Source organism: Pelobates fuscus, chromosome 12 (genome assembly GCF_036172605.1).
Source record: "Pelobates fuscus isolate aPelFus1 chromosome 12, aPelFus1.pri, whole genome shotgun sequence".
Lineage (NCBI taxonomy): Eukaryota > Metazoa > Chordata > Amphibia > Anura > Pelobatidae > Pelobates > Pelobates fuscus.
Genome location: NC_086328.1, coordinates 15,828,323 through 15,852,952, shown reverse-complemented (window position 1 = coordinate 15,852,952; position 24,630 = coordinate 15,828,323). Strand labels below are relative to the sequence as shown.

The following is a 24,630-nucleotide window of genomic DNA, read 5'->3' as shown; positions in this document are numbered from 1 at the left end:
GATGGAAAGTGTTATTTTAATTGAAGATTTAATTAAGCAATCTAAGTGTGGATTGCGCATTAGCTAGAAACTGACATCACTCTTACACAAACATAAGTGCTTTGAAGCCCGAATCCCTGGTCAATAAAATGCCTGAAAATAAATGTGTTGCCTATATTTTCCATAATCCTGAATTATATTGCTAAGTGTTAATGTGTCCTGTGCATCCTGATCTCATGTTATTAAATCTAATGTAAATGGTGTCACAACATCATAATGCAATTCTGTCATTTTTGCTAGTTAGGATAATCCTAATAAAGGAAGACTGGTGTCTGTTATTATATATAAAAAAAAAAAGGTAAGATACTCCAAACAAGTTATTGCTCACTGCACACGCTGTGCTGCAATGTTGTCCCTTACCTCTGTCCCCCTGCACACGGTTGGAAAGATCACTGCAGTTATAATCCTGCTCATTGATATAAATTCAAAGACTAAACCACAGTGACAGATTCACATTAGGATATAAAACCCCTTTTTGTAAGAACCATGTCTATAATTACACCAGAAATGGATCTAGAATAATCAGTTGAAGTTACACCTTTTTTTTTTATAAACCAGCCCGGCTAATAAAATTATTCCCGTCAACATCTTCTTGTATAATAAATTTGGCGTCTAATACAGTTCTAAACTTCCGTTTCATTACAAAGAGTCGTTTTATTTAGAGGACTACTAGGAAAACTTCACAAAGTTTGTTTCCATAACCTCATAGAAAAACAAGATCGTTTAAAACGCCAGCATGCCCAATTGAGCATGCTTTCAATGAGGTTCTACAGATAATTGGTTCCGATCATTGCTTCAGAGTTAACCAGTTGTTTGGAAGGGATGGCTATTAAAATAATGGAGGGAAAGGGAGAATGAAAAAAGACTGTGTTTAAACCACAAATTGAATTAAAGGGAACACCAACTGCACTCATTTTTATCTGTAATTGATAAAAAAATAATGATGTTTTAAAATCTTTCTACCATCGTCGTAGGTAGAACATTACTCCTACGGAGAATGCGACATCCCATCCTGCTATTACCACTTTAAGAGTAAAATTTATACAGGGTATTACCGCTCCCTACCCGCCATCTGTTCCCTTTTCTTCAATCCTAATTCCAGCATCATTATCAATATATGCAGGCCCATTAAAATGAATTACAGTCCTGTATCAATTGATAGTAGATGACCCACAGAAAAGATCAGTTTAACTCTCTGCCCCGCGTCACAATGGGAATACGGAGACATGTTCACAACCTGCAGCTCATCCAGTCTCTACAGGGGTGGCCGCTAACAAGATCGTTTCTGCTCTCCTGACAGCACAGATAGAATGAAGGCATACAGCTGACTTTTAATAGCACAAGTGAATTTCTACAGTTTTATTTCCATTTCTCGTTTACCTTTCAAGCTCATATTCCTTCATGCCCACTCGTGCAGCTTTCATGACCTGGGAGGCAGATGATAAAAAAATAATATATATATATATAAATATTTTATTTAAAATGCTTATTGTCTCCACTGGTCAACCACATGCAACCACCAGAAGATTAAATGTTACACTCTGTCAGTTGGATTATCGAAAAACACCCAGAGATGGATACATGGTGTCATATTTGATAAAAGGCCATCTTTATCATTAGCCGTACTCTTATGTGCACAGGTCCCAATTAACTCTATGCTTAATATATCTATGTCTAGAGAGGTCAGTGTGTCTGCACCTAGAACATCAAAGCAAAAGCAGCAATGGGAACACCAGACACACGTATGTTGATAAAACAGAAAATCTATTTTGAGCAGCGATATCTAGAACCACAGCAACACATGGTTGGATCACAGCGCAGACAGCACATTACTACGCTGCAGAGACAAGCGGGGTTAAAGGAACACTACACTACCCAAATGGGCAAAAAAAACTGAATTCACGGTTTACTAGATATATACCCCCAGTGCATACATGTACGCAGTTTTCATGCATGTATTCACTGGGGTAGATCTTAAAAGAGCTCACAAAAGCTAAAGTTCTTATGAACAGCAGCCTTAGTATCTTATACTAACAGATGGGGAAATGGCCTATGAGAGGCTTCTCAGTGAGAAGTCAATGAAGCTATCTTACTGTGCAAGCAAATCAGCTTTGTGCACTCACTAACAGCATTCTGATCGGAGGTCTGACATTCAAGTATGCAGAGCGAGGCAGGCACGCTCATCTAGAGGACGCCCGCCACTTTCATTAGCTCAGGAGAGCGGATAGCAGTAGGCAGCTTACCTCCATGGCTGTCTGATTGATCTCATAGAAATCGACACTTTTATAAACTGTCCTTATAATGGGATACTCCTGAGCCATAGAGCACATCAGCTATCACATGGTCCTTCAAACACAGCCAAAAGGCCTTTTTTTTTTTACTTTACTATTCACAGGGGTGATATATCCCGAGACATTTATATTACCGTTTCTTTTTATGCAGAAAAAAGAGAAGGAGTGAACAGTTCAATAATCAATACTCGTATTTTACATTTTAGCCGCCATTTGACAATAAAAAAGGGGAGATGAAGGCTGGCATCTACTGAACACAAAAGAGGGATTGGAGCAGCGCTGAACGACTGAAAATCAATAGGGGAGGCAGCACACCTGACTATAAGGGATTCCCTCTAAGACCCCAAGAAGAACTTGGGAAAGTAAAACAAAAAGCCAAGTAGCGCCAAAAACAACAGATCAAAAAATTAAATAAAAAAGGCAAAAGTACAATAAAAATAGTCCTTATATCAGACCGACAATAATAAAGGTATCAAGAATGAGCACAGTCTAAAAGTAATAAAAGACCTCCTTCCAATTTCCATAAAATGCGTGTGGGACCAATTTGATCAGCAGCAGCATTTAAAAAGAAGCACAAACAGGAAAAGGACCAATTTGGTGTACTTTTGTCTTTTTTTTAAATGTATTTATCTGTTTTGGTGCTACCTGACTTTTTGTTTGACTTTACCGTGGCATCTACGGCAGCCCATGTAGATCAAATTAGAGCGGCGCATGCAGTTATTGACACCCAGTGAACCTTTATTTTATTTTTTATTTAAATTTACCTCTTTGTGAGCTTCACTGGACACACGATTTGTGTATCTAAGGATCTCCAGCTCCATATCGGTCTTAAACACTCGGCTGGTGGGAGAGAAGAAAAAAAATAATATATTTAGTATATGTTAAAGAAAAAAAAAACCAATCTTACACTCACAAGTATCCAGTACGGTCAATTGCCATGCTGGTTAATACAGAAGAAGTCGAAGGACTACAAGGAGTTTATAGTTCAACAAGTGACAGCACCGAATCACACCACAATGTGCATACAATGTCCAGTATAATCTCTGTTAAGTAACTTTTCGTTAAATCCTGAGAATACAATGGAACCAGCGGAGTTACTTAAGGGAAAAATGCTTAGCAAGCTCTCTTATAATCTATTCTTACAGTTAAACAAGCCACTGTCTGTGTTTACATTCATCCAACATGGAGCTGTCCCTTTAACTGGATGAGACGGCTCAGTGCCATCCAATTGTGTTCAGTCTCAATGAACCCTCAGTTAGCGTTTGATTTATTTCTTACCAACATTTCACTTGCCTCTTGCGATATCTTAGCCTTTAAGAAAGTGCTGCATTACATTTTTGTAGCTAGTCTTTTCAATTCCAATTATCATCTGCATTTACTATTCCACAACCCACAGTGCATTCAATTTAGTCTCAGTGAGAGAGTTCTGTTATCCAGCAGATCCCAATCATTTAATATTTCATCTCTTGGCCCCGGCAGCTTTCTGTTTAAACAGATATATGCTGACCATAAGCCAAATACTTCAGCTTTTATGACTTCAACTACCACTGTGCTCAGGCAGCCAGTACAGGAAGACACTTTGTCCACAGAATGTAGAATCCTAGCAATATGAGCAGGAACAGGCTGGCTGAGCATATTCAGAGCTTTAGTTTACAGTTATCCTTTAAAAGGCTGCTTATCCCTTAAACTATTATTAGTTATTAATATTTATGAGAACGCTCAGGATTTAAACAATTAACAGTTGAATGAATACAGAATTGTGGGGATATTTATGGGATAATAATAGTAAACAGTTGAGAATTGCCCACTATTTCAATTCTCAGATCCCAAAGATCGTTATCGTGTAAGTGAAATGTATTCCATATAAATAAAATCATAATTTGTTATAAAAATAGATACAATTTATTGTGACAAATTAAATAATAATAATATGTAACATGCATGATAATAATCAATGAATATTTAGTATAACATAGTATGCTATACAATGGCAATACATTCCACTGGCTAACACAGCCAATTGTCAAGACAATGATTTATGATGGTACTTCACAGAAAGAAAGTGAAAGTTTCACACAGAGAAAGCTTCCAGCGAACAGCCATAAAACTTTAGCTAGCAGTTAGAATAACCCTTTCAATGCTGGATAGACCTCCTAGGTAATTAAGACCTATTCTCATGTAATTTTAAATGAAATAACACCTAAACCAGCTCATTAGTCATTTCCTGGAACCATCCAATAAGAGTAATCTACCATGTTCTATAAGCAGAATTTTAACTTGCCTAAACAGATATTTTATCTTATTTTAGAGCAAATCAATACACCTGGATGAATATCACGATATGCTAACATGTGATATGTCACATAAATACATAATTATTCATTTCTATCTGCAGAATAGAAAGTTTAATAATATATTTCTTTAGTAACTAAGATTTCTAAATATCGAAATCTGATCGTGATTTATCCAGTCATATATCATGCTATTAGAATTTTTTAAATTAAATTAGATTAATTAAATGAAGCCAGTATAATTACCAGTTGAGTAGATTTTCTCATCAGATATTCTCAGGTAGCTAAGTGTCAAGGAATGTTTCTTTCTCGCTCTCACTCTGCTTTTCTTTCTTAGCCTGCTTCCGACTGCCTTGCCCTTTGCTTTCTCTGCATTCCTCTCTCTTCCCTTTGTCTTAACTTTTTAAAGGAAAATTCACTAGGTGATAGACCAATAGAAACACTGGGGGTGTGGTTACCTTCCAGATAACAATTTAAGTATTTGGTCTATAGAGGGCAGTCTCGTCCCACTAAACATACCTATCCAGGAAAGAGTTAACTTTTCCTGGTGGCTATTTTGACGTCATTTACCTTATCTTTATAGTTGTCTATAACTCAAGTTTTCTGTCAGTTCAAGAGTTTCTTCGAATTTTCTTCAGACTATGTGTCTGGCAAATTCGGCTATAATTTCTAATATGACAGTTATAATACTAAATATGACCCTTAAATTACAATGGGACTCTTATACATTATCGAAAGTAAAATTAAATTAATCTTCTCTGTCACAAAATGTCTGGGTTTTAGAATTAATTATATTCCATTAGCATTTAGCTAACAGTCTGTCCATCCCCCGTTCTCATTTCTTATCAACAGGTTTGTATATACTAAGCATTCCTTAGCTTCTGGCAAAGTGGTTAGTTTTACGGAAAGGATAGAAATCTTGTGTCTTTTGTTAACTTGAAAATAACAAAATGGAGTCTGCTCTGTTCAGAGTGACTCAGAATATACATTTTAATTTCTATCATAGCACAAAATGTCTGCCGATATAAATACCCTGACAGAATTAACCATGATAAAAAGCAAGCAGTCAGCAACCTATGTTCAGGTAAAGTCGCTAAGAGGAGTTAGATGGCCAGGCAGGCTACATTCATCTTTCACTCAAAATCCCTTAAGGAGACACTACATCTTTTACTCAAAAGCCCTTAAAGGGACACTTACATTGTAGCACTAAGAATGCCTTCTTGCATCCAAAACAGACCTTTGCTAGCTGACGCTGGACGTATTATAGTATTCCTCCACTACGCTATTATGGCAAACCAAATAAAATAAAATAAAATCACATCCCAATGCATTGTGTGGTCATACCGAGCAGTGGGCATAGTAGACAACGAAAGGCTCGAACTTGGTCTCCGTCTTTCTAGTTATTAACTTTTTATTTGCTCTAAATCGTTACAGCTGCATGAAAATTTAAGTTGTTCATTCTGCATAGCCGAAAATAGATGTCAAACTACATTGCTTCTTCAGTTTGCTACAGTATGACAAATTTCATTAGCGGACGGAAATAAAAGTTTATTTCACTGCATTAAATGCTTCTTTGTCAATGGGTCGAGATGCTGGGAACCCCTTGAATTGAGTAAAGTAAAGTAAAAAAAAACAAAAAAAAAAAAACCAGTATTAGAAATGAGACAAGACATTAAACCGGTCATCCAATTTCTCCCAGAATCCTTCATTGCGACTTGAATGAAGCAGATATTTGAGTGCCAGGATAGGCTTACAAACATATCTAGTATCCCATTCAAGTGAGATTTTTCACAAGCAGTCTCTCCCTCCTACACAATCTTCACATCCACACACGAGTGAAAGGCAAGAAAGCAGGTTTAGCACAGAGAGGAGGAATATTTCACAGCTTCTTAATTAAAATAGCAGAAAATTATATCAAGGTTCTTCACAAGACTTGTCTTCTGACTTACCCAACTTAACTACAGTCCAACCAGGACTCCTCATTTCACTGAACCCCTATATATACACCTGTGACATCTGTTTCATCACTCCACTGATAGCTGGAGCTTAATGATTAATTAGCCTTTTCCAGCAACATTTGTAGAGTCTATGCAAGGCACAGACCGTAAAATGGAAAAAATAACTAAAAAAAAAAACAAATCTGTCGCAAACAGATGGAGATGTCATTATTCAGGCTTAAGGCCAAAGTAGCCAAACTGGAAAAATTATCTAAATCCGTTATCCTTTCACTCCAGCTACTCTGGCCTTAAATTTGAAATTCACTTTTAATTCTCATTTTAGTGCAAAACACTGTTAGCCATGTGACCAGTGTAGCTCATTCATTTTGATGCTTTCCTATAGGAAGCTATTAATAGGATGCGTGTGTGGCAGCCGTGGAGCATGCTCCTCTATGAAGAGTAATGACTTTGAGAAGAAGCCAAAAGAGCAATGGCTCCACAATGACGGTGCCGGAGCCGGAGGCAGAGTGGGTATCTGCGCCAAGGGAGTCTCCAAGTTTGAAAAAAAAAAAAAAAAAAAAAGGTAAGTAAAACCTTACTAGACCTTCACTTTTGCAGGCGAAGAGGAGTAGGGGATGCTAAATCTAAACATGCACCAGGACACTATAGAGTTAGGAATACAGGTTTGTTTTCCAACCACATCAATGGTCCTTTAACCCCTTAAGGACCAAACTTCTGGAATAAAAGGGAATCATGACATGTCACATGTCCTTAAGGGGTTAACAAACAATAAGACAAGACCCCTGTTTAGAGAGAAGATCTAGAATGTTAAAACCGGTTGAGATGTTGTATCTGTAGAATTACAAGCAAAGTATAATGAAAAGCAGATTCCATTATAGTTATTCATCCACCCTTGCAGCATTCCTATACACTCAGTGGATACTTTATTAGGTCCACCTATATTGTACAGGTACTTTGGACCCCATTTGTCTTCCTAACACAGATACGCACATTTCCTACAGCAACATATTTATGAAAGGAAAGAGTACCAAAGGATGGGCATACAGGTAACTTCCATGTGAAAAGGAAGAATATGCTGTTGGCTCACACTGGGGCCATACAGGGATGCAGAGAGGTAGGTAGCAGCAATGCTTAGGTACAATGTCGCTTTTTCAATTCTCAAATGTGTGTGCCGGGGAAACCTTTCCCAAACCATTACATATCAGCCAGTATGTAGCAGCAGGACATAATAATGCTGATAAATGTAGCTATAGCACTAATTAAGATTTGACCAACCAGGTGACATTTTCCTGACTTAAGTTTTCCAGTTTTGGTGAACAAGGGCCACTGTAGCTCAATGCTACCATTCTTAGCTGCCAGGAGTGTAACAGGGTACAGTGGCCTTTCCACTGCAGTAGTCAACACATTATGTGCTCAAAGATGCCCTTTAGGGACGATGTCCTCCTCACAGTTACGAATCCGCTCGAGTCGATGACAGCATTACAGAGAGTTATGGGAGAATATGGGGACCTATCCGGATACAAAGCAAACATCCGGAAATCCAGCGCGATGCCGGTAAGTATGGCGGCAGAAGATGTGGCTCTGATACAGAACACACCACCTAAGAATGGAACCGCACTCCCTCAAATACCTGGGAGTTTACTTGACGGCAGATCCGAACCGACTGTACTCTAGTAATTACGAACAAATGCTACGGACTTTGATGAGTGACATGGACAAATGGACCGATAAATCTATTTCTTGGCTGGGTCGTATTCACTCCGCCAAGATGAACATCCTCCCGCGCATACTTTTCCTGTTTCAAGCCCTCCCCATCCGCATCACGAAATCTCAACTACAGCCGCTCCAAAGGGCGATCTGTAACGTTGTGTGGCACAATAAGCGGCATAGAATAGCCAGACAAATCTTGTATAGGCGCAAAGACAGAGGGGGATTGGGGCTTCCAAATTTGTATTATTACTATTTGGCGGCCCAATTGTCCCAGGTAATTATGTGGCATTCCCCTGTGGGAGAAAGGAGATGGGTGGAAATAAAATCATTGATGGTCGGTCTCGACGTCCCCCAATTCACGATAAGGGTCCCGAGAGAACATAGGCCCATGATCAGAGCGACCTGCCCGGCCATCCTTAATTCTCTTCGATTATGGGATGTGAACTGCACCAAGTTCAGACTCACCTCATCTCCTTCCCCTATGACTCCGATACTTAGGAATCGAGCGTTTCCACCTGGTATGGCCCCAAGAAATTTTCGCAATATAGAAAAAACCGTGGTACAACGGTATTACCAACTCTACCGAGAGGGGGCTGTAATCCCTTTTCAAGACCTCCAACAAAACACCCACCTGACTCCAGCAGATTATTTTAGATACCTCCAGATAAGGGACTTTGCTAGGAGACCAGATATTATAACGGCGGCCAAGGGACAGTTTACCTTCTACGAGAGACTTTGCAGAGATGCGTCTGCCCCCAAGGGGATGATCACCCTCCTATACGCTCATCTTAGTACGGAAACTAAAGAATGGGGTAGACTGGCGTACATTGATAGATGGGAATAGGACCTAGGGGAAGAACTAGAAGGTATCGAATGGCAGGAAATCTGGGAAGCAACCAAGAGCGCCTCTATATGCGTCACACAACAAGAACAGGCATGGAAAACCATTCTCAGATGGTATACTACCCCGGTCATTTTGCACAAAATGCACAAACTAGATTCTCATGATTGTTGGAGGAGCTGCGGTTTCCGGGGTACGTATCTTCATATGTGGTGGGAATGCCCGACGCTCCTAGGTTTTTGGAAGGCTGTTGAAAATCTACTAAGGCAGACATTCGGCAGGCCCCTCCCCCTAGACCCATGGATCTATCTTTTAAATAGAACTATCAAGGGATGGTCGAGGAGGGAACAGAAATTAGTGCGGACATTCACCTTGAGTGCGCGCAGAACTGTAGCAGCAGCATGGTTAACACCTGGAGGACCGGAGTTCGGGGGGGGGGGGGGGTGATCTCTAGGATAAGGGAAAGCAGGATCATGGAGGATCTTACTGCCAGGATGAGAGGAACCATAGCGGCCTTCCGAAAAGTTTGGGAACCATGGGACAATAGTGTCCTGGGCAATGGGGATACTTGATGGGATAGAATCACGATCTCTGCTTGGGGGGGTCCCTAGCTCGTTCGCCCTCCCTCCCTGCCTCCCTCCCCCCCCCTCCTTATTCCTTAGTCCTTATTTCTATTCTTTCTTCTCTCTTTCTCTCTTCTCTTCATATCTTTCTTATTGTTACATAACCCTTGGTATATGAGGGTGTTCTCTTATATTCTTTTACTTGTATTGTCTCAGTTCACATGGATACGGTTCCTTCCTAGCACAGACGTGTGTCCTGATGGAGAGACGGGGATCCCTAGGGCTCATCCTACTTTGGGTAGTCTTTGGGCTATTGCTCGGGGTTCAGGACCTGTCTAGTAGTACAACATACGTGAAGAGAGGCGGGTAGCCTAGAATTCCAGAGGTGGATTATCTGTAGGATTGATATATAATTTGAGCTCTGGAAGAGGCTAACATTGTATACTACTGCACAAGCTTTATCATAACGCTATTTCTCGCTATGCCTCTCCTATACAACAGTAAGGAACTAAACTGATGTTACTATAAAAACGAAAACCCTCGATAGGGGGCAAGTGATACAGAATGCATAAAGTGAATTGGTGTATGTGCTAAAGGAGTCATATTTGTATTTAAATGTATGTTCTTGTATGTTTTGGCTTCTGCGCAAGCTTACAATTTCTATTACTCTTGCATTCCCTATCGTGTGCAAAAATAAAGAATAAAAAAAAAAAAAAAAAAAAAAAAGATGCCCTTTAGACCATCCCGGGAGATCAGCTATTTCTGCGATGATGGAATCGCCAAATTTGGTCACAACAATCTCACTATTGTCAAAATTGTCTTTATTTTAACATGAGTAACTAGTGATATCCACGGCATCACTGGTAAACCCACTGTTCAGCCTCGGAACCTCCTGCCCAAATTGTATAATTTTTTTTTTTTTTTAGAGTTGGCAGTTACACTACCATTTCAGTTGAGGATTTCAAAATTGACGCTTTCCATGTCCTTCCAGTTCTAATGCAGCAAGAACCCTGGAAATCAGCTCCCTTACTATATAAGCATAAAGACAGTAACTCTGCCGAGCATGACATAGGAGGGTTGAAGGGCCATTGATGGTATTAAATGTTGAAATAAAATCACAAGATACATATTTAGACTATAACAATAAATTGGAACGCGTGGGTAAATGGTTATTTTTTTCTTTTGTTAGGGATTAACCCCTGTCCTATACATACTAAATACCGACCGCTAGCAATTTGTTATCAGCTCATTTGGCAGGAATCACAAACTATATCCTTAGCTAATCAAAAATGGAAAAATAATTACTTTTATTTTACGCAACAGTAGCAATTAGCACTCAGCCCAGCACTTGTCTGCAATGTCAGCAAGGGGTATAACCTTAAATTCTGGGAAGAGAATGCAATCTGCTAGTTTATTTATTAATGCAATCTTTTATTAATCACACTCTGGGTAAATCTAATGCTCGGCCTTGCCTGTGGGCAGAGAGGAGACCTATCTGAACTCAGGTGACGAGTGGAAATAATTGAAAAGACTCGTCTTATTCCTGGCAAACAATGCTAGTGAGAACTGGGCACGTACAGACACATATTCAGCGAAAGCTTGGTGCTTTTTGGAATGTTTATTATCTGTTACAAATTGTATTTATAAAAAAAAAAACCTGTAAGATTTCACTTTGGTGGATCAGTCAGGATTTCAGGCCTGTGTGTCTCAAATATGTCCCCAAGTGTGCAGAATGAGCACAAGAGTCAGGCCGGCTAGGTGGCAACAGTACTGTTCACTCCTAACAATTCATGCAACATTCCATTTGCTTTTCAACTATTTTGTCTACAGCTCTTACATGTCAAATTTATATAAATATTGCAAATAGTTACAGACTCATCACCTGACAATTCAATTCCTCTTCCATTGTAGATACTTTGCATTTTGTAGCGGTTTATCAAAAACCAAATCATGTTTTTTTCATTTGCCTAAAATCAGTCATCACTTGAATGTTTGGACTACCTGTTGTACAGCGCTACAGAATGTGTTGGCTCTCACTTAATAAAACAAATCAATTCTAGAGTGCAGTGATTTTGTAACTGCTGAAAAGCCTCTTGAATAAAATAAATTAAAAGCTCTTAAAGGAGAAATATAGCATTAGGAATACAAATCTGTATTCCTAACGCTATAGTGAACCTGGTCCTACTTGTATTCAGGTTACCCCACATGTGCAATAAAACGTTTTGTTTTTTTACTGACCGTCACTAGGGGTGTACTTAACCTCCAGGTTAAAAAGATTGCCGTTTCACAAAAACTGCACTGTTTTACATAGCAGGGTTAAGAGGACAGGGACAGTGCACAGAGATCCCTTCATTGAGATGACGTGGTCTGGGTGTCTATAGTGTCCCTTCAAGTGAAACAATAGCACTACAGAGGCAAACCAGTGAAGTTTAAAGACAGTATGGTGCTTAAAGGACCACTATAGGCAGCCAGACCACTTCAGCTTAATGAAGTGGTCTGGGTTCCAGGTCCAGCTAGGATTAACCCTTTCTGCTGTAAACATAGCAGTTTCGGAGAAACTGCTATGTTTATATTAGGGTTAATCCAGCCTCTAGTGGCTGTCTCATTGACAGCCGCTAGAGGCGCTTCCGCGCTTCTCACTGATTTTCACAGTGAGAAGACGCCAGCGTCCATAGGAAAGCATTGAGAATGCTTTCCTATGAGACTGGCTGAATGCAAGAGCCGCGCACGCGCATTCAGCCGAAGAGGAGGTGGAGAGGAGGAAGACAGCTCCCCGCCCGGCACTGGAGAAAGAGGTAAGTTTAAACCCTTCCTCTCCATCCAGCCCGGCGGGAGGGGGACCCTGAGGGTGGGGGCACCCTCAGGGCACTATAGTGCCAGGAAAACGAGTATGTTTTCCTGGCACTATAGTGGTCCTTTAACCCCATAAGAAGCCGTGCCGGTTAAAGAAAATAAAGAATTGAAACATCATATATAATCGTGACAGACATTTCTCTCTTGGATCACAGGGTGCAACCGGGCCTGAGGTTGGCCAATCCTCACAATGTAAATTGCAGAAAAGTAATGATGGTCCAGGCACTCAGGGTAAATCCAGTGAGCAAATGTATTGAAGCAGATGAAAAGCAATGCTTTGGTCCTCAACATGGCCTTTGTCAAACATAAAAGTGACATAAGTTAAAAACTAACATTCAGGACATTCAGAGTCAGTCCTGACTATTGTGTCCCAAACTTTTCGAAGGTCGATGGCGTGCTTATCCTGCACTTTGGGGGGGGGGGGGGGGGATTTTCTCTGGTGACACCAAAAACATGGTTACCCGGGCAACACAGTCTCCCAAAATCAGACCTGTCCAGCCAGATTCAGGACACTTATAGTCTATGGACACGGTTGTAAGCTCATCACAAGTCACTGTTTAGTGAACAGAGTAAAAAAAGTGAAATGATCTTCGCACGCTACTAAAAATAATATTAAAATAAACAATCCAACTACCAACACTTAGAAGATTCACGATGGCTTTCTATCTTTAATTCTGTGAGCTACACATACAAATTGTAAGTGACCAGGGAAACCGAGCCTGGAATCTTTAAACTAATTATACTTTTAATTATCTGATAGATTGAAAATATCTCATCATCATGACAGCCAAATGTGACACTCAGGACTTGGAAAGCCTGGTTCTTGTCATTACAGATCATGGTTTAATCCTGCCAAAAAATAAAGTGTCTATCAGGATTTAGGGGATTATAGACATTACAATCCATTTTTCTCACTGCACAGCCCTTAATCCACTTGGCTTTCATGAACCTGACGCGATGGATGGCCTCACATTGCAGGGCTATCCCTTGAAAACGTCTCAAAACATCGAAGGTTTCAGAGGGGATGCTAAATCCTCCTTTTTGTTTGGAAGATTCCCATTCATTTCACTGGCACATGTTTTCATGAATTTGTTTTCAAAAGAGGAATTCATTAGAGAGATTATTATTAAACAAACCAATAATTAACTAAAAGTATAAAAAAAAAAAAAAATACAGGCAAACTTTAATTTGTACTTCTACTCCATGGAATGCTGCCATACAATGTAAATTAAATCAAACTCATATTTCAACATACATAATCACATAAGGACACATGTGCTTCCTCATGGAGGTGAAGCCCACATACTTATGCAAGTGTCACATACACAGGCCCTACGCATTTTTATGCTGGCAATGCCAGACCCTAGAAGTGGCGGGGGCAGAGGTACCTTATATCTGCTTCCTAATTCTGCTTTAAATGAACACTAGTAGCACTGTGGATTGTGTCTTAAATAGAACATTTAGGTTATGTCATAAGGTACAAGAGACTTGTCAGGGTTTAGTAGCCAGAGTCCATTATTAAGTAATCACAGTAAGGATAAAGCAAAGGTAAGGTTAGGCTAACGAATGGTCAGGTCAAACAGCACAGGTTCATAAATGGAGATGAAGCCAAAGGTCACATACCAGGGTAGTACGAGTGCGAACAATAGCAGAAAATCCAGATGTTGTTTCAGATGAACTGCTATGTTTACTTTAGGGTCAATCCAGCCTCTAGTGGCTGTCTCATTGACAGCCGCTAGAGGCGCTTCCGCGCTTCTCACTGTGATTTTCACAGTGAGAAGACGCCAGCGTTCATAGGAAAGCATTGAGAATGCTTTCCTATGGACTGGCTAAACGCGCGCGGCTCTTGCCGTGCATGCGCATTCAGCCGATGACGGAAGAAGAGGGAGGAGAGTCCCAGTCCGGCGCTGGAAAAAAGGTAAGGGAATTAACCCCTTCCTCCCCCTTCAGCCAGGTGAGAGGGGAACCATGAGGGTGGGGGCACCCTCAGGGCACTACAGTGCCAGGAAAACAAGTTTGTTTTCCTGGCACTATAGTAGTCCTTTAACCCCTTAAGGACACATGACATATGTGACATGTCATGATTCCCTTTTATTCCAGAAGATTGGTCCTTAAGGGGTTAAAGAGAAGATTATTAAATTATAATTTATTGACAAAACATAGTAATACTGGATAGAGTGTTAAGCTATCCATTCAATGACTTGCCCACTATAGTTAAAGTGCAAAAGAAAACTTAAAGTGCTAAGTGCCAAATAACCATAAATACATATCTACCTATAAATGGAGTCTAAAGTGACTACAATATAAAATATAGAATACTGCCTTGCCAATGATCCTCTGTAAAAAGCAAAACCTTTGGAAAATAGAGGGCACACAGATATCAGTGATCTGTGGAATCAAAGTTCCTGAAGAATAGTCTAGGAGTCTATTAGCCTGTCTCAATCTGAAGTATGTTACTGTAGATCCCATACAAAATAAAGAAACAAATTAATGAAAAGCAAAAAAAAGGACAATCTGAAAAAATAAAAATAGAAAAAAAATGATAGAAAAAAAATGTCTGTGATAGGATCTGAGAGGCCTCCTGATAGGTTTTCAATGAGGTACAGGATCTTCAGAAAACAGGAAAGGAACTCAGTGTTTCCAATGTAGCTCTTTGAGTAGTTTCTGTGATAGCAGGAAGGAGGCAAGCAGAGCCGGGGCTGTGCGCTTGGGACGTTACTTCCCTTCAAGTGGCCCTGGCGTAGTGAGTAAAATCCTTCTGTTATAAAGGTCGACGTTCCTGCCATTCATCCTAGTGGTACGTCGTGACATCACCATCACGTGTTTACGCGATGACGTCAGTGGGTGTACGGTGGCCGCTAGAGTGCAAAATTGGTATGGAAAACGCTTGCGTCCTACAGATCCACTTACTAAGGCGAGCACTGCAGTAGTGAAATAGCTAAATTGGTCTCTAAAGCACTTAGACTAGTGAGATTAAGACGTCGGTTTGCCTAGAGTATCCTTGGGTTGCCTAAAGCTGTCCCTCGATTTAAGATCAAAAAGTGTAGAAGTGTTTTGTTTTTTTAAAAGAAACAAACAAAAAACTGGGGCTATCCAAGGCACCCCTAAATCACCTTCCTGTCCTGATATTGTGGATGTTGCCCTTCTGTATTACCAATGTCAATACTTACCAACCTGAACGGAAATGAGAGGCGGTGACCACTGGGCCAACTCAACCAAGAATAATAATCTTAGAGTGACACTAAACTATATTAATAAAAATAAATAAATCAATACCCAGGACATACTTGAAAAAGAGTGAAATCTCAATGTATCTTTCCTGGTAAAATATTTTATAAATAAATAAAACACTGTTTAGTAGATATACTTCAAATGAAAACATGCATGCATTTAATTATGTACATCAAAAACAGAATGCAGAAGCTGCAGATCCCTTGTCTGCAGACTTTGAAAGTCTTCCCCTTGTAACCACACCCACCCAGACTTTCTGTGGATGTGCAATCACTGACTTCCCAATGAGAAGTCTTTCTGGGCAATTGCTGTCTTTTGAGTTTAGCTCCCATTCTAATTATGTCCCAGTAGTGTTTTTAGAAAAAACAAAATTTTTTAGAGACAACAGGGTAATCCCTAAATCCTGGACTCGTGTGGGGTACTTGAGGACTGGGTTAGGGACCCCTGGTCTAGAGCACTAACTGAAGAAAATAGGAAAGGGAACCAACCAATTTACTTCTAGGATTCAATAAATAGCAAAAAAAATAATAAGTCAGAAAATGGCAATATGCAAAGTTTGAAACAAATTCAGTAGGATAAAATGAGATTTTCTGTCATTCTTTTATTCACATGAATCAAATACAAGTTTGTTTATACTCGGTATCAAACGCAAATGATATAAAATAAATAAATAAAGACTGGTATGTCATGCTAGATACAGCAATATTACTTCTACGGCTCCTCTACGTGTCATTAAAAGTTACACAGTCATAGAATGTTCTTTGCTCTGCAGGTCAGCTATCTGAGTATTAGAATGGATTTACAGAAAATCCTTGCAGTAAATAATGACAAGCTGCTGATGGAGTCAGGGAATTAAAACACTCTTTGGTCCCATATAAAGTAATCCTTAACAGAAAATGCCATTAAGAAAGAAATTACTCAAATCAGTTACAAAGAAAGGACAAAATATTGAGACCTGTGTCGATCATAAGTCGAACTCTAAATCTCGATTTCCCGAGGCTTAAAAGAAACAAAGTACCGCTTGAATTTTTATCAATTAAACAAATCAAATGGAATTTCTGACATAAAGGGAGAGAATTCATTAACGGCCTCTGAAAGTTTATTTAAATAAAATCAGTGTTTGCAAACAGATAGTATGGCGGTGATTTGATTCTTTAGCGTTGTTTAACCCTTGCTCGCCTTTGTGCTTCAAGCAGAGAGAATTGTAATTAATTTGTGAATTTATGAATATGTATTTGAGAGTCCCAAGAGAACAGTTTTAATTTATTAAGGTGGGTATAAGGAAACATTTAGCATTTGCATAATAATAAAAATAGTGTAGCATTTTATGTAAGCGCTTTCACTCTCAAACTCTCGATGGAAGGAGGAAAGTGCAATTTATTACAGACACTTTTAAGCATATAGCATTTAATGAACCATTTCGAAAGCTTAAAATATTCATCGTTGGTAATATCTTGTAATCTATAGGATGCATTATTCAGATCTGTCCGTATCAAAATGCAGATGGCACTGGGATCCTAGTGAGATTGTAAACTTAAGGCTGCGTTTCAAAATGTCACCCATACTCTAAATTACATTTGCGGCAGAATATTGGAAGTTTTGCATAATAAAATAATTCTCTGTTCCCGAAGGCAAACACAACATTAACAAGGTACAAGTGGGAAAACAGGCGAAAACTCCACACTGAAACACGGAATATGTTTCAAGGTGAAAGGCTATGAACCCGAGTTTCATAAAGACTGACAGCCACCCACATCAGTCCATGTCAGCCTCTCACATCACTACTGCAGCTACTGATCTAAATGATAAACACACCCTCAGCAAAACACATTACAAACTCCCCACCAACCCCCTAATCAAATCAGAAAGCAATAATATTGGGACTCTAGAAATTATTACATTTATCATATTCCATCTAAGTAACTATTCTATGTAAAACATTTATAATGTTTCTCATCTCTTTATAACAAATTCCTCAATTCCACTGTTTGTGTAGCATCCCAGCAAGCTTACGGCCTTCCCATCAAAGAGGAAACAGGCGTCATTAATACATCATACAACAATGGTCTAATCTCAGCAGGACACCAATGTGGATTAAGTAACAAGACAGACATTGGTTTTCAATCTATATGATGACAGAATGGGGGAACATTCTATAAGGTAGGTTTGATATTGCGTGTTATATGAAGGTGCCTTCATTCAGCACAGAACACCATCTCCTCTACAGGACATACACAGAAACAAGTACATGGAATGGCAGAATTGTCATTCAGATATCCAAAAAAAGCAAAAGAAGAGCACATGGATATGGATCCCATAATACAAGAGGCGACCCAATTTTTGGCCCAGTACAGGCAGGAAAACGGGTTTTGATTTTACAGATTCTTGACATCCCATTTCCAATAACATAACAACCTATTTCTAAAGTAACGCATGTCGTGACTTCCACTGACAAAAACTTCAGGGCGAGATTATTATTATTATTATTGCCATTTATATAGCGCCAACAGATTCCGTAGCGCTTTACAATATTTTGAGAGGGGGGGATGTAACAATAAATAAGACAATTACAAGAAAACTTACAGGAATAATAGGTTGAAGAGGACCCTGCTCAAATGAGCTTACAGTCTATAGGAGGTGGGGTATTAGAAACATTAGGATAGGAAATATCAAGTAGGAGTGAAGCAGAGCTGGAGGAGAGAGCAAAGCACTATTCCATAGGGACAGGTATGTAAGGGAGAGATTACTCTGGGAGGCCATACGCTTTCCTGAAGAGATGGGATTTAAGGCCCTTCTTAAATGATTGAAAACTAGGGGAGAGTCTGATGGCAGTAGGCAAGTTATTCCATAGGAGAGGAGCCGCCCGTGAGAAGTCCTGCAAGCGTGAGTTGGCCGTACGGGTGCGAGCAGCGGTCAGGAGGTGGTCGCGGGCAGAGCGGAGGGTACGAGGAGGGGCATACCTCTGGATCAGTGAAGAGATATAAGAGGGGCTGGAATTGTTCAGTGCTTTAAATGTATGGGTTAGCACTTTGAATTGACTCCTATAGGATACAGGGAGCCAATGTAAGGACTGGCAGAGGGGTGAGGTGTGAGAGGACCGACTAGAGAGGAAAATCAGTCTAGCTGCAGCATTCATTACAGACTGTAGCGGGGCAGTACGGCTTTTGGGGAGACCAATCAGGAGAGGGTTACAGTAATCCATGCGGGAAATTACTAGAGCATGGACAAGCTCCTTGGTAGCATCTTGCGTAAGAAAGGGGCGGATGCGGGCTATGTTTTTGAGTTGGAACCTACAGGACTTGGCAACAAACTGGATGTGAGACTCAAAGGTGAGACCAGAGTCAAGTATGACGCCAAGACAGCGCGCTTATAGGGATGGACTTATGTGGAGATCAAACCTGTCAGGCTTTAAGGACAAAAATATTAGATTTGGGAACCCAGTGCGAAGCTGTCATTTCAATGTAAAGGATGATTAGTAAAAGTAAGAGCAGGGGAGCTTGAGACGGCAAATGATTCGCCCAAGCGCCTGAAATTTGACATTCCTCTTCAATTTAGAATAATGTCTCAGCTGCCAGAAGGCCTTCACAGCTATGTTTTCTCATTCATCAGCACAAGACTCCTAACATCTGCTTTCTTCACCCTTAACAGAGCGAGAAGGGGAAATTAAAAGTGTAGCTCCTGCTGATAACATCTGGACAGCATGCGGGTCACACAGTGCAAGAGATAAAGCTTAAAAAAAGGATTTGTAAGGGCCGCGGACTAATAGCTCTACACCTGTTGAGCTAGAACTTAATAAGAATACAAGCTGGCAAAGCATGATGGGTATTGTAGTTCAACAACAGCTGACTGGAGATCTGAATGTGTCTGCCTCTGGGCAGTCAACCAAGGGCTCGTCCACATCATCAATATGGGGGGAGAAGCTCCGATACCATGTAACTGCACCAAGTGTTTCATTATTCCTGTGTAAGCTCATACAATTGAAATGGTTTGCTCTTCTTTTCAAAGCTTTGACGATGGGGCCTGAAAGGTGGCTGTGGGCTGCTCTGCGTAATTACCCTTTAAGTGAGGACGCCAAACTGTTCCGCAGACAGGAATTTCAATTATAAAACAATAGCCTGGGTCAAGAAGTGAGGAGAAAGAGTCACAAGGTTTAAGCGAACCTGCACTGTAGCAGACATTATCTCACTGACCATTCATTTCCTCTCAGACATAAAACACCATGGCATTATAAATCTTACTTCTTACATTAAAGAAAGTAAGTTATTCACCTCTGCTGTGAATATATATATAACCTCCACAAACCACAGACCAGTGTCGACCTGCATCGTTTGGGACTTTGAACCAAACTCTTTACACCAGAAGTGACACACAATGGTTACATTAATACACACACAATTAGCAACTTAGGCCATCGCTATCAGGATACAATAGGATACTGAGCAAGATATACTGAGCAACCAACTAAAGGCACCGTAAGAGACATAGAAATGTTTATTACTGGATCTTACAGTGGGTATGTCAGAACTAATACTACTTCAAGTAAAAGGAGCCGCAACACAAGAGAATAAAGGACAAAGATTTATTCCACCTGTGTGGAACTGGCAACGTTTCGACCCAAACTCACAGTCTTTATCAAGTCTTGAGATTGGGTCGAAACGTTGCCGGTTCCACACAGGTGGAATAAATCTCTATGTCATTTATTTTGGCGTTGTTTTTTATACTGTTTATTTGGTAATTGGAAGGAGACCTTGAAGATCTGCACCTAAATTTTGCCCCCCCTATTAGCTTTTACTAATACTACCTCAATTCAGGACAGGATAAACTATATGGCAAGTACTAGAAAGGACTAGTATACTGAATGCAAGATAAGCTAAACTCGGGGTCAGGATCGTAGCACGGGTGGTACAGAGGAGATCAGGATTATGACTAAACTCGAGGTCAGGAACGTAGCACGGGTGGTACAGAGGAGATCAGGATTATGACTAAATTCTGGATCAGGAACGTAGCACGGGTGGTACAGAGGAGATCAGGATTATGACTAAACTCGTGGTCAGGAACGTCGCAAAGTCTGACACGCAAAGACACAGGATTAGAAAAGATAAAAGGGCACTGTTCAAAGTTGGCAGGGTTTTAAATAAGCCCGGGCCAAAGCATCAAGCAGTGTCCTTTTTTGCGCAGGTACACTGTGTCAAACAGTTGGCCAACACAAAAGGATAAAAATGCGCGAACGTCTCAGCTTTTACCATTTTAGGTTAGTCTGGAACCAGAATGACACGACTGCAATCTATTAAAAATTATACTCCTATTGCTAGGACCATGGATGGAATGACGCAGTTGTGTCACTATTGGAGCATGGTCTAAAATGCTGGGATTGTGAAAAGGGGCTGAGGGCAGGGATCAGCCGTTATACTCTGCTGGGGGCAGGGATCAGCCGTTATACTCTGCTGGGGGCAGGGATCAGCCGTTATACTCTGCTGGGGGCAGGGATCAGCCGTTATACTCTGCTGGGGGCAGGGATCAGCCGTTATACTCTGCTGGGGGCAGGGATCAGCCGTTATACTCTGCTGGGGGCAGGGATCAGCCGTTATACTCTGCTGGGGGCAGGGATCAGCCGTTATACTCTGCTGGGGGCAGGGATCAGCCGTTATACTCTGCTGGGGGCAGGGATCAGCCGTTATACTCTGCTGGGGGCAGGGATCAGCCGTTATACTCTGCTGGGGGCAGGGATCAGTCATACTCTGCTGAGGGCAGGGATCAGTCATACTCTGCTGAGGGCAGGGATCAGTCATACTCTGCTGAGGGCAGGGATCAGTCATACTCTGCTGAGGGCAGGGATCAGTCATACTCTGCTGAGGGCAGGGATCAGTCATACTCTGCTGAGGGCAGGGATCAGTCATACTCTGCTGAGGGCAGGGATCAGTCATACTCTGCTGAGGGCAGGGATCAGTCATACTCTGCTGAGGGCAGGGATCAGTCATACTCTGCTGAGGGCAGGGATCAGTCATACTCTGCTGAGGGCAGGGATCAGTCATACTCTGCTGAGGGCAGGGATCAGTCATACTCTGCTGAGGGCAGGGATCAGTCATACTCTGCTGAGGGCAGGGATCAGTCATACTCTGCTGAGGGCAGGGATCAGTCATACTCTGCTGAGGGCAGGGATCAGTCATACTCTGCTGAGGGCAGGGATCAGTCATACTCTGCTGAGGGCAGGGATCAGTCATACTCTGCTGAGGGCAGGGATCAGTCATACTCTGCTGAGGGCAGGGATCAGTCATACTCTGCTGAGGGCAGGGATCAGTCATACTCTGCTGAGGGCAGGGATCAGTCCTACTCTGCTGAGGGCAGGGATCAGTCCTACTCTGCTGAGGGCAGGGATCAGTCATACTCTGCTGAGGGCAGGGATCAGTCATACTCTGCTGGGGGCAGGGATCAGTCATACTCTGCTGGGGGCAGGGATCAGTCATACTCTGCTGGGGGCAGGGATCAGTCATACTCTGCTGGGGGCAGGGATCAGTCATACTCTGCTGAGGGCAGGGATCAGTCATACTCTGCTGGGGGCAGGGATCAGTCATACTCTGCTGGGGGCAGGGATCAGTCATACTCTGCTGGGGGCAAGGATCAGTCATACTCTGCTGAGGGCAGGGATCAGTCATACTCTGCTGGGGGCAGGGATCAGTCATACTCTGCTGGGGGCAGGGATCAGTCATACTCTGCTGAGGGCAGGGATCAGTCATACTCTGCTGGGGGCAGGGATCAGTCATACTCTGCTGGGGGCAGGGATCAGTCATACTCTGCTGGGGGCAGGGATCAGTCATACTCTGCTGGGGGCAGGGATCAGTCATACTCTGCTGGGGGCAGGGATCAGTCATACTCTGCTGAGGGCAGGGATCAGTCATACTCTGCTGAGGGCAGGGATCAGTCATACTCTGCTGAGGGCAGGGATCAGTCATACTCTGCTGGGGGCAGGGATCAGTCATACTCTGCTGAGGGCAGGGATCAGTCATACTCTGCTGGGGGCAGGGATCAGTCATACTCTGCTGAGGGCAGGGATCAGTCATACTCTGCTGAGGGCAGGGATCAGTCATACTCTGCTGGGGGCAGGGATCAGTCATACTCTGCTGGGGGCAGGGATCAGTCATACTCTGCTGGGGGCAGGGATCAGTCATACTCTGCTGAGGGCAGGGATCAGTCATACTCTGCTGAGGGCAGGGATCAGTCATACTCTGCTGAGGGCAGGGATCAGTCATACTCTGCTGAGGGCAGGGATCAGTCATAATCTGCTGGGGGCAGGGAGCCGTTATACTCTGCTGGGGGCAGGGAGCCGTTATACTCTGCTGGGGGCAGGGAGCCGTTATACTCTGCTGGGGGCAGGGAGCCGTTATACTCTGCTGGGGGCAGGGAGCCATTATACTCTGCTGGGGGCAGGGAGCCATTATACTCTGCTGGGGGCAGGGAGTGGCCACAATACTGCAGGGAAAAAAAACACTTCTTACAAAAACCTCTGTCTAGCAACAAGGCTTACAGGGCGTAAAAGTCTGAAGTTATATAAGAAAATCCAGTTAAAACAAAATGGTGGCTGAGATTACTGCCATTCCAAACATGCAACACACAATATGGCTGTCACTGTCATCGTGAAATAAAGTGTAATGGGGAAAAAAGAGAACTAAAATAATGGAAAAAAAAAAAAAGCTTAAACAGTCAAAATAACCAGAACAAAACCGTGAAATTAGGATAATATTTAAATCAGAAACTTATTCAAGTACACAATATAGAAAAACTGAAGAAAACTGAGGTAATAAATCTGAAGGAACACTTATCTGACACAATAAAATACTTGAAACAACCAAAAATAGCCAGAATAACACAGCTAAATATGGTTAATATGTAAATCAAAAACATAAATTACTCAATATATAAATACTGAGGGAAACGCTGAGGTAATAAACAATGCACAAGTAATACTCATTGAAAGCAACAAAACAGCAACAAAACAGAGGAAACAAGTCAAAATATCCAAAATAAAACAGTGAAATGTTGCTAATATTTAAATCACGATACAGAAAATACACCATATAGAAATGCTGAATAAAATACCTGAGGTAAAATCTATGAAAATAACCAAAATAAAACGTTTACATATTTAAATTAAGACACATAAGACACAATATATAAATACTGAAGTAAATTCTGAGGTAATACATGGGAGCAATACTAATCTGTTTGAGCCGCGAGCTGAGGTTGAGGAACTTGATCCACTCTGCCCGAAAGTGCACAGAGAGCGCCGAACTACTTGGCCATGAAACACAGGGTAGATAAAATGGCACATGGGGTGGATAGGAGGTAAGACAAATTAAGGGGCTGAGGGGGAAATGACGCACATGGAGGGGCTGGGGGGGAAAGGAAGCACATGGAGGGGCTTGGGGGGAAGGAAGCACATGGAGGGGCTTGGGGGGAAGGAAGCACATGGAGGGGCTGGGGGGGGAAATGACGCACATGGAGGGGCTGGGGGGGGAAATGACGCACATGGAGGGGCTGGGGGGGGGAAATGACGCACATGGAGGGGCTGGGGGGGGAAATGACGCACATGGAGGGGCTGGGGGGGGAAATGACGCACATGGAGGGGCTGGGGGGGGAAATGACGCACATGGAGGGGCTGGGGGGGAAATGACGCACATGGAGGGGCTGGGGGGGAAATGACGCACATGGAGGGGCTGGGGGGGAAATGACGCACATGGAGGGGCTGGGGGGGAAATGACGCACATGGAGGGGCTGGGGGGGAAATTACGCACATGGAGGGGCTGGGGCAATGAGACACATGAGGGGACTGGGGTAATGAGACACATGGGGAGGACT

At 41.8% G+C, this 24,630-nt stretch overlaps 1 protein-coding gene across 1 annotated transcript in view; it reads right to left on the bottom strand.

Annotated features, from left to right (window-relative positions):
• The window catches only part of PEPD (peptidase D), a 154,418-nt gene that overhangs the window by 72,516 nt on the left and 57,272 nt on the right, over positions 1–24,630 (bottom strand). Inside the window, exons 8-9 of the mRNA XM_063437660.1 lie at positions 3,095–3,170; positions 1,420–1,466 (exon numbers count right to left, since the gene is read on the bottom strand). Of these exons, the coding sequence (XP_063293730.1) occupies positions 1,420–1,466; positions 3,095–3,170 (123 nt within the window). The remainder of the gene's footprint in view (positions 1–1,419; positions 1,467–3,094; positions 3,171–24,630) is intronic.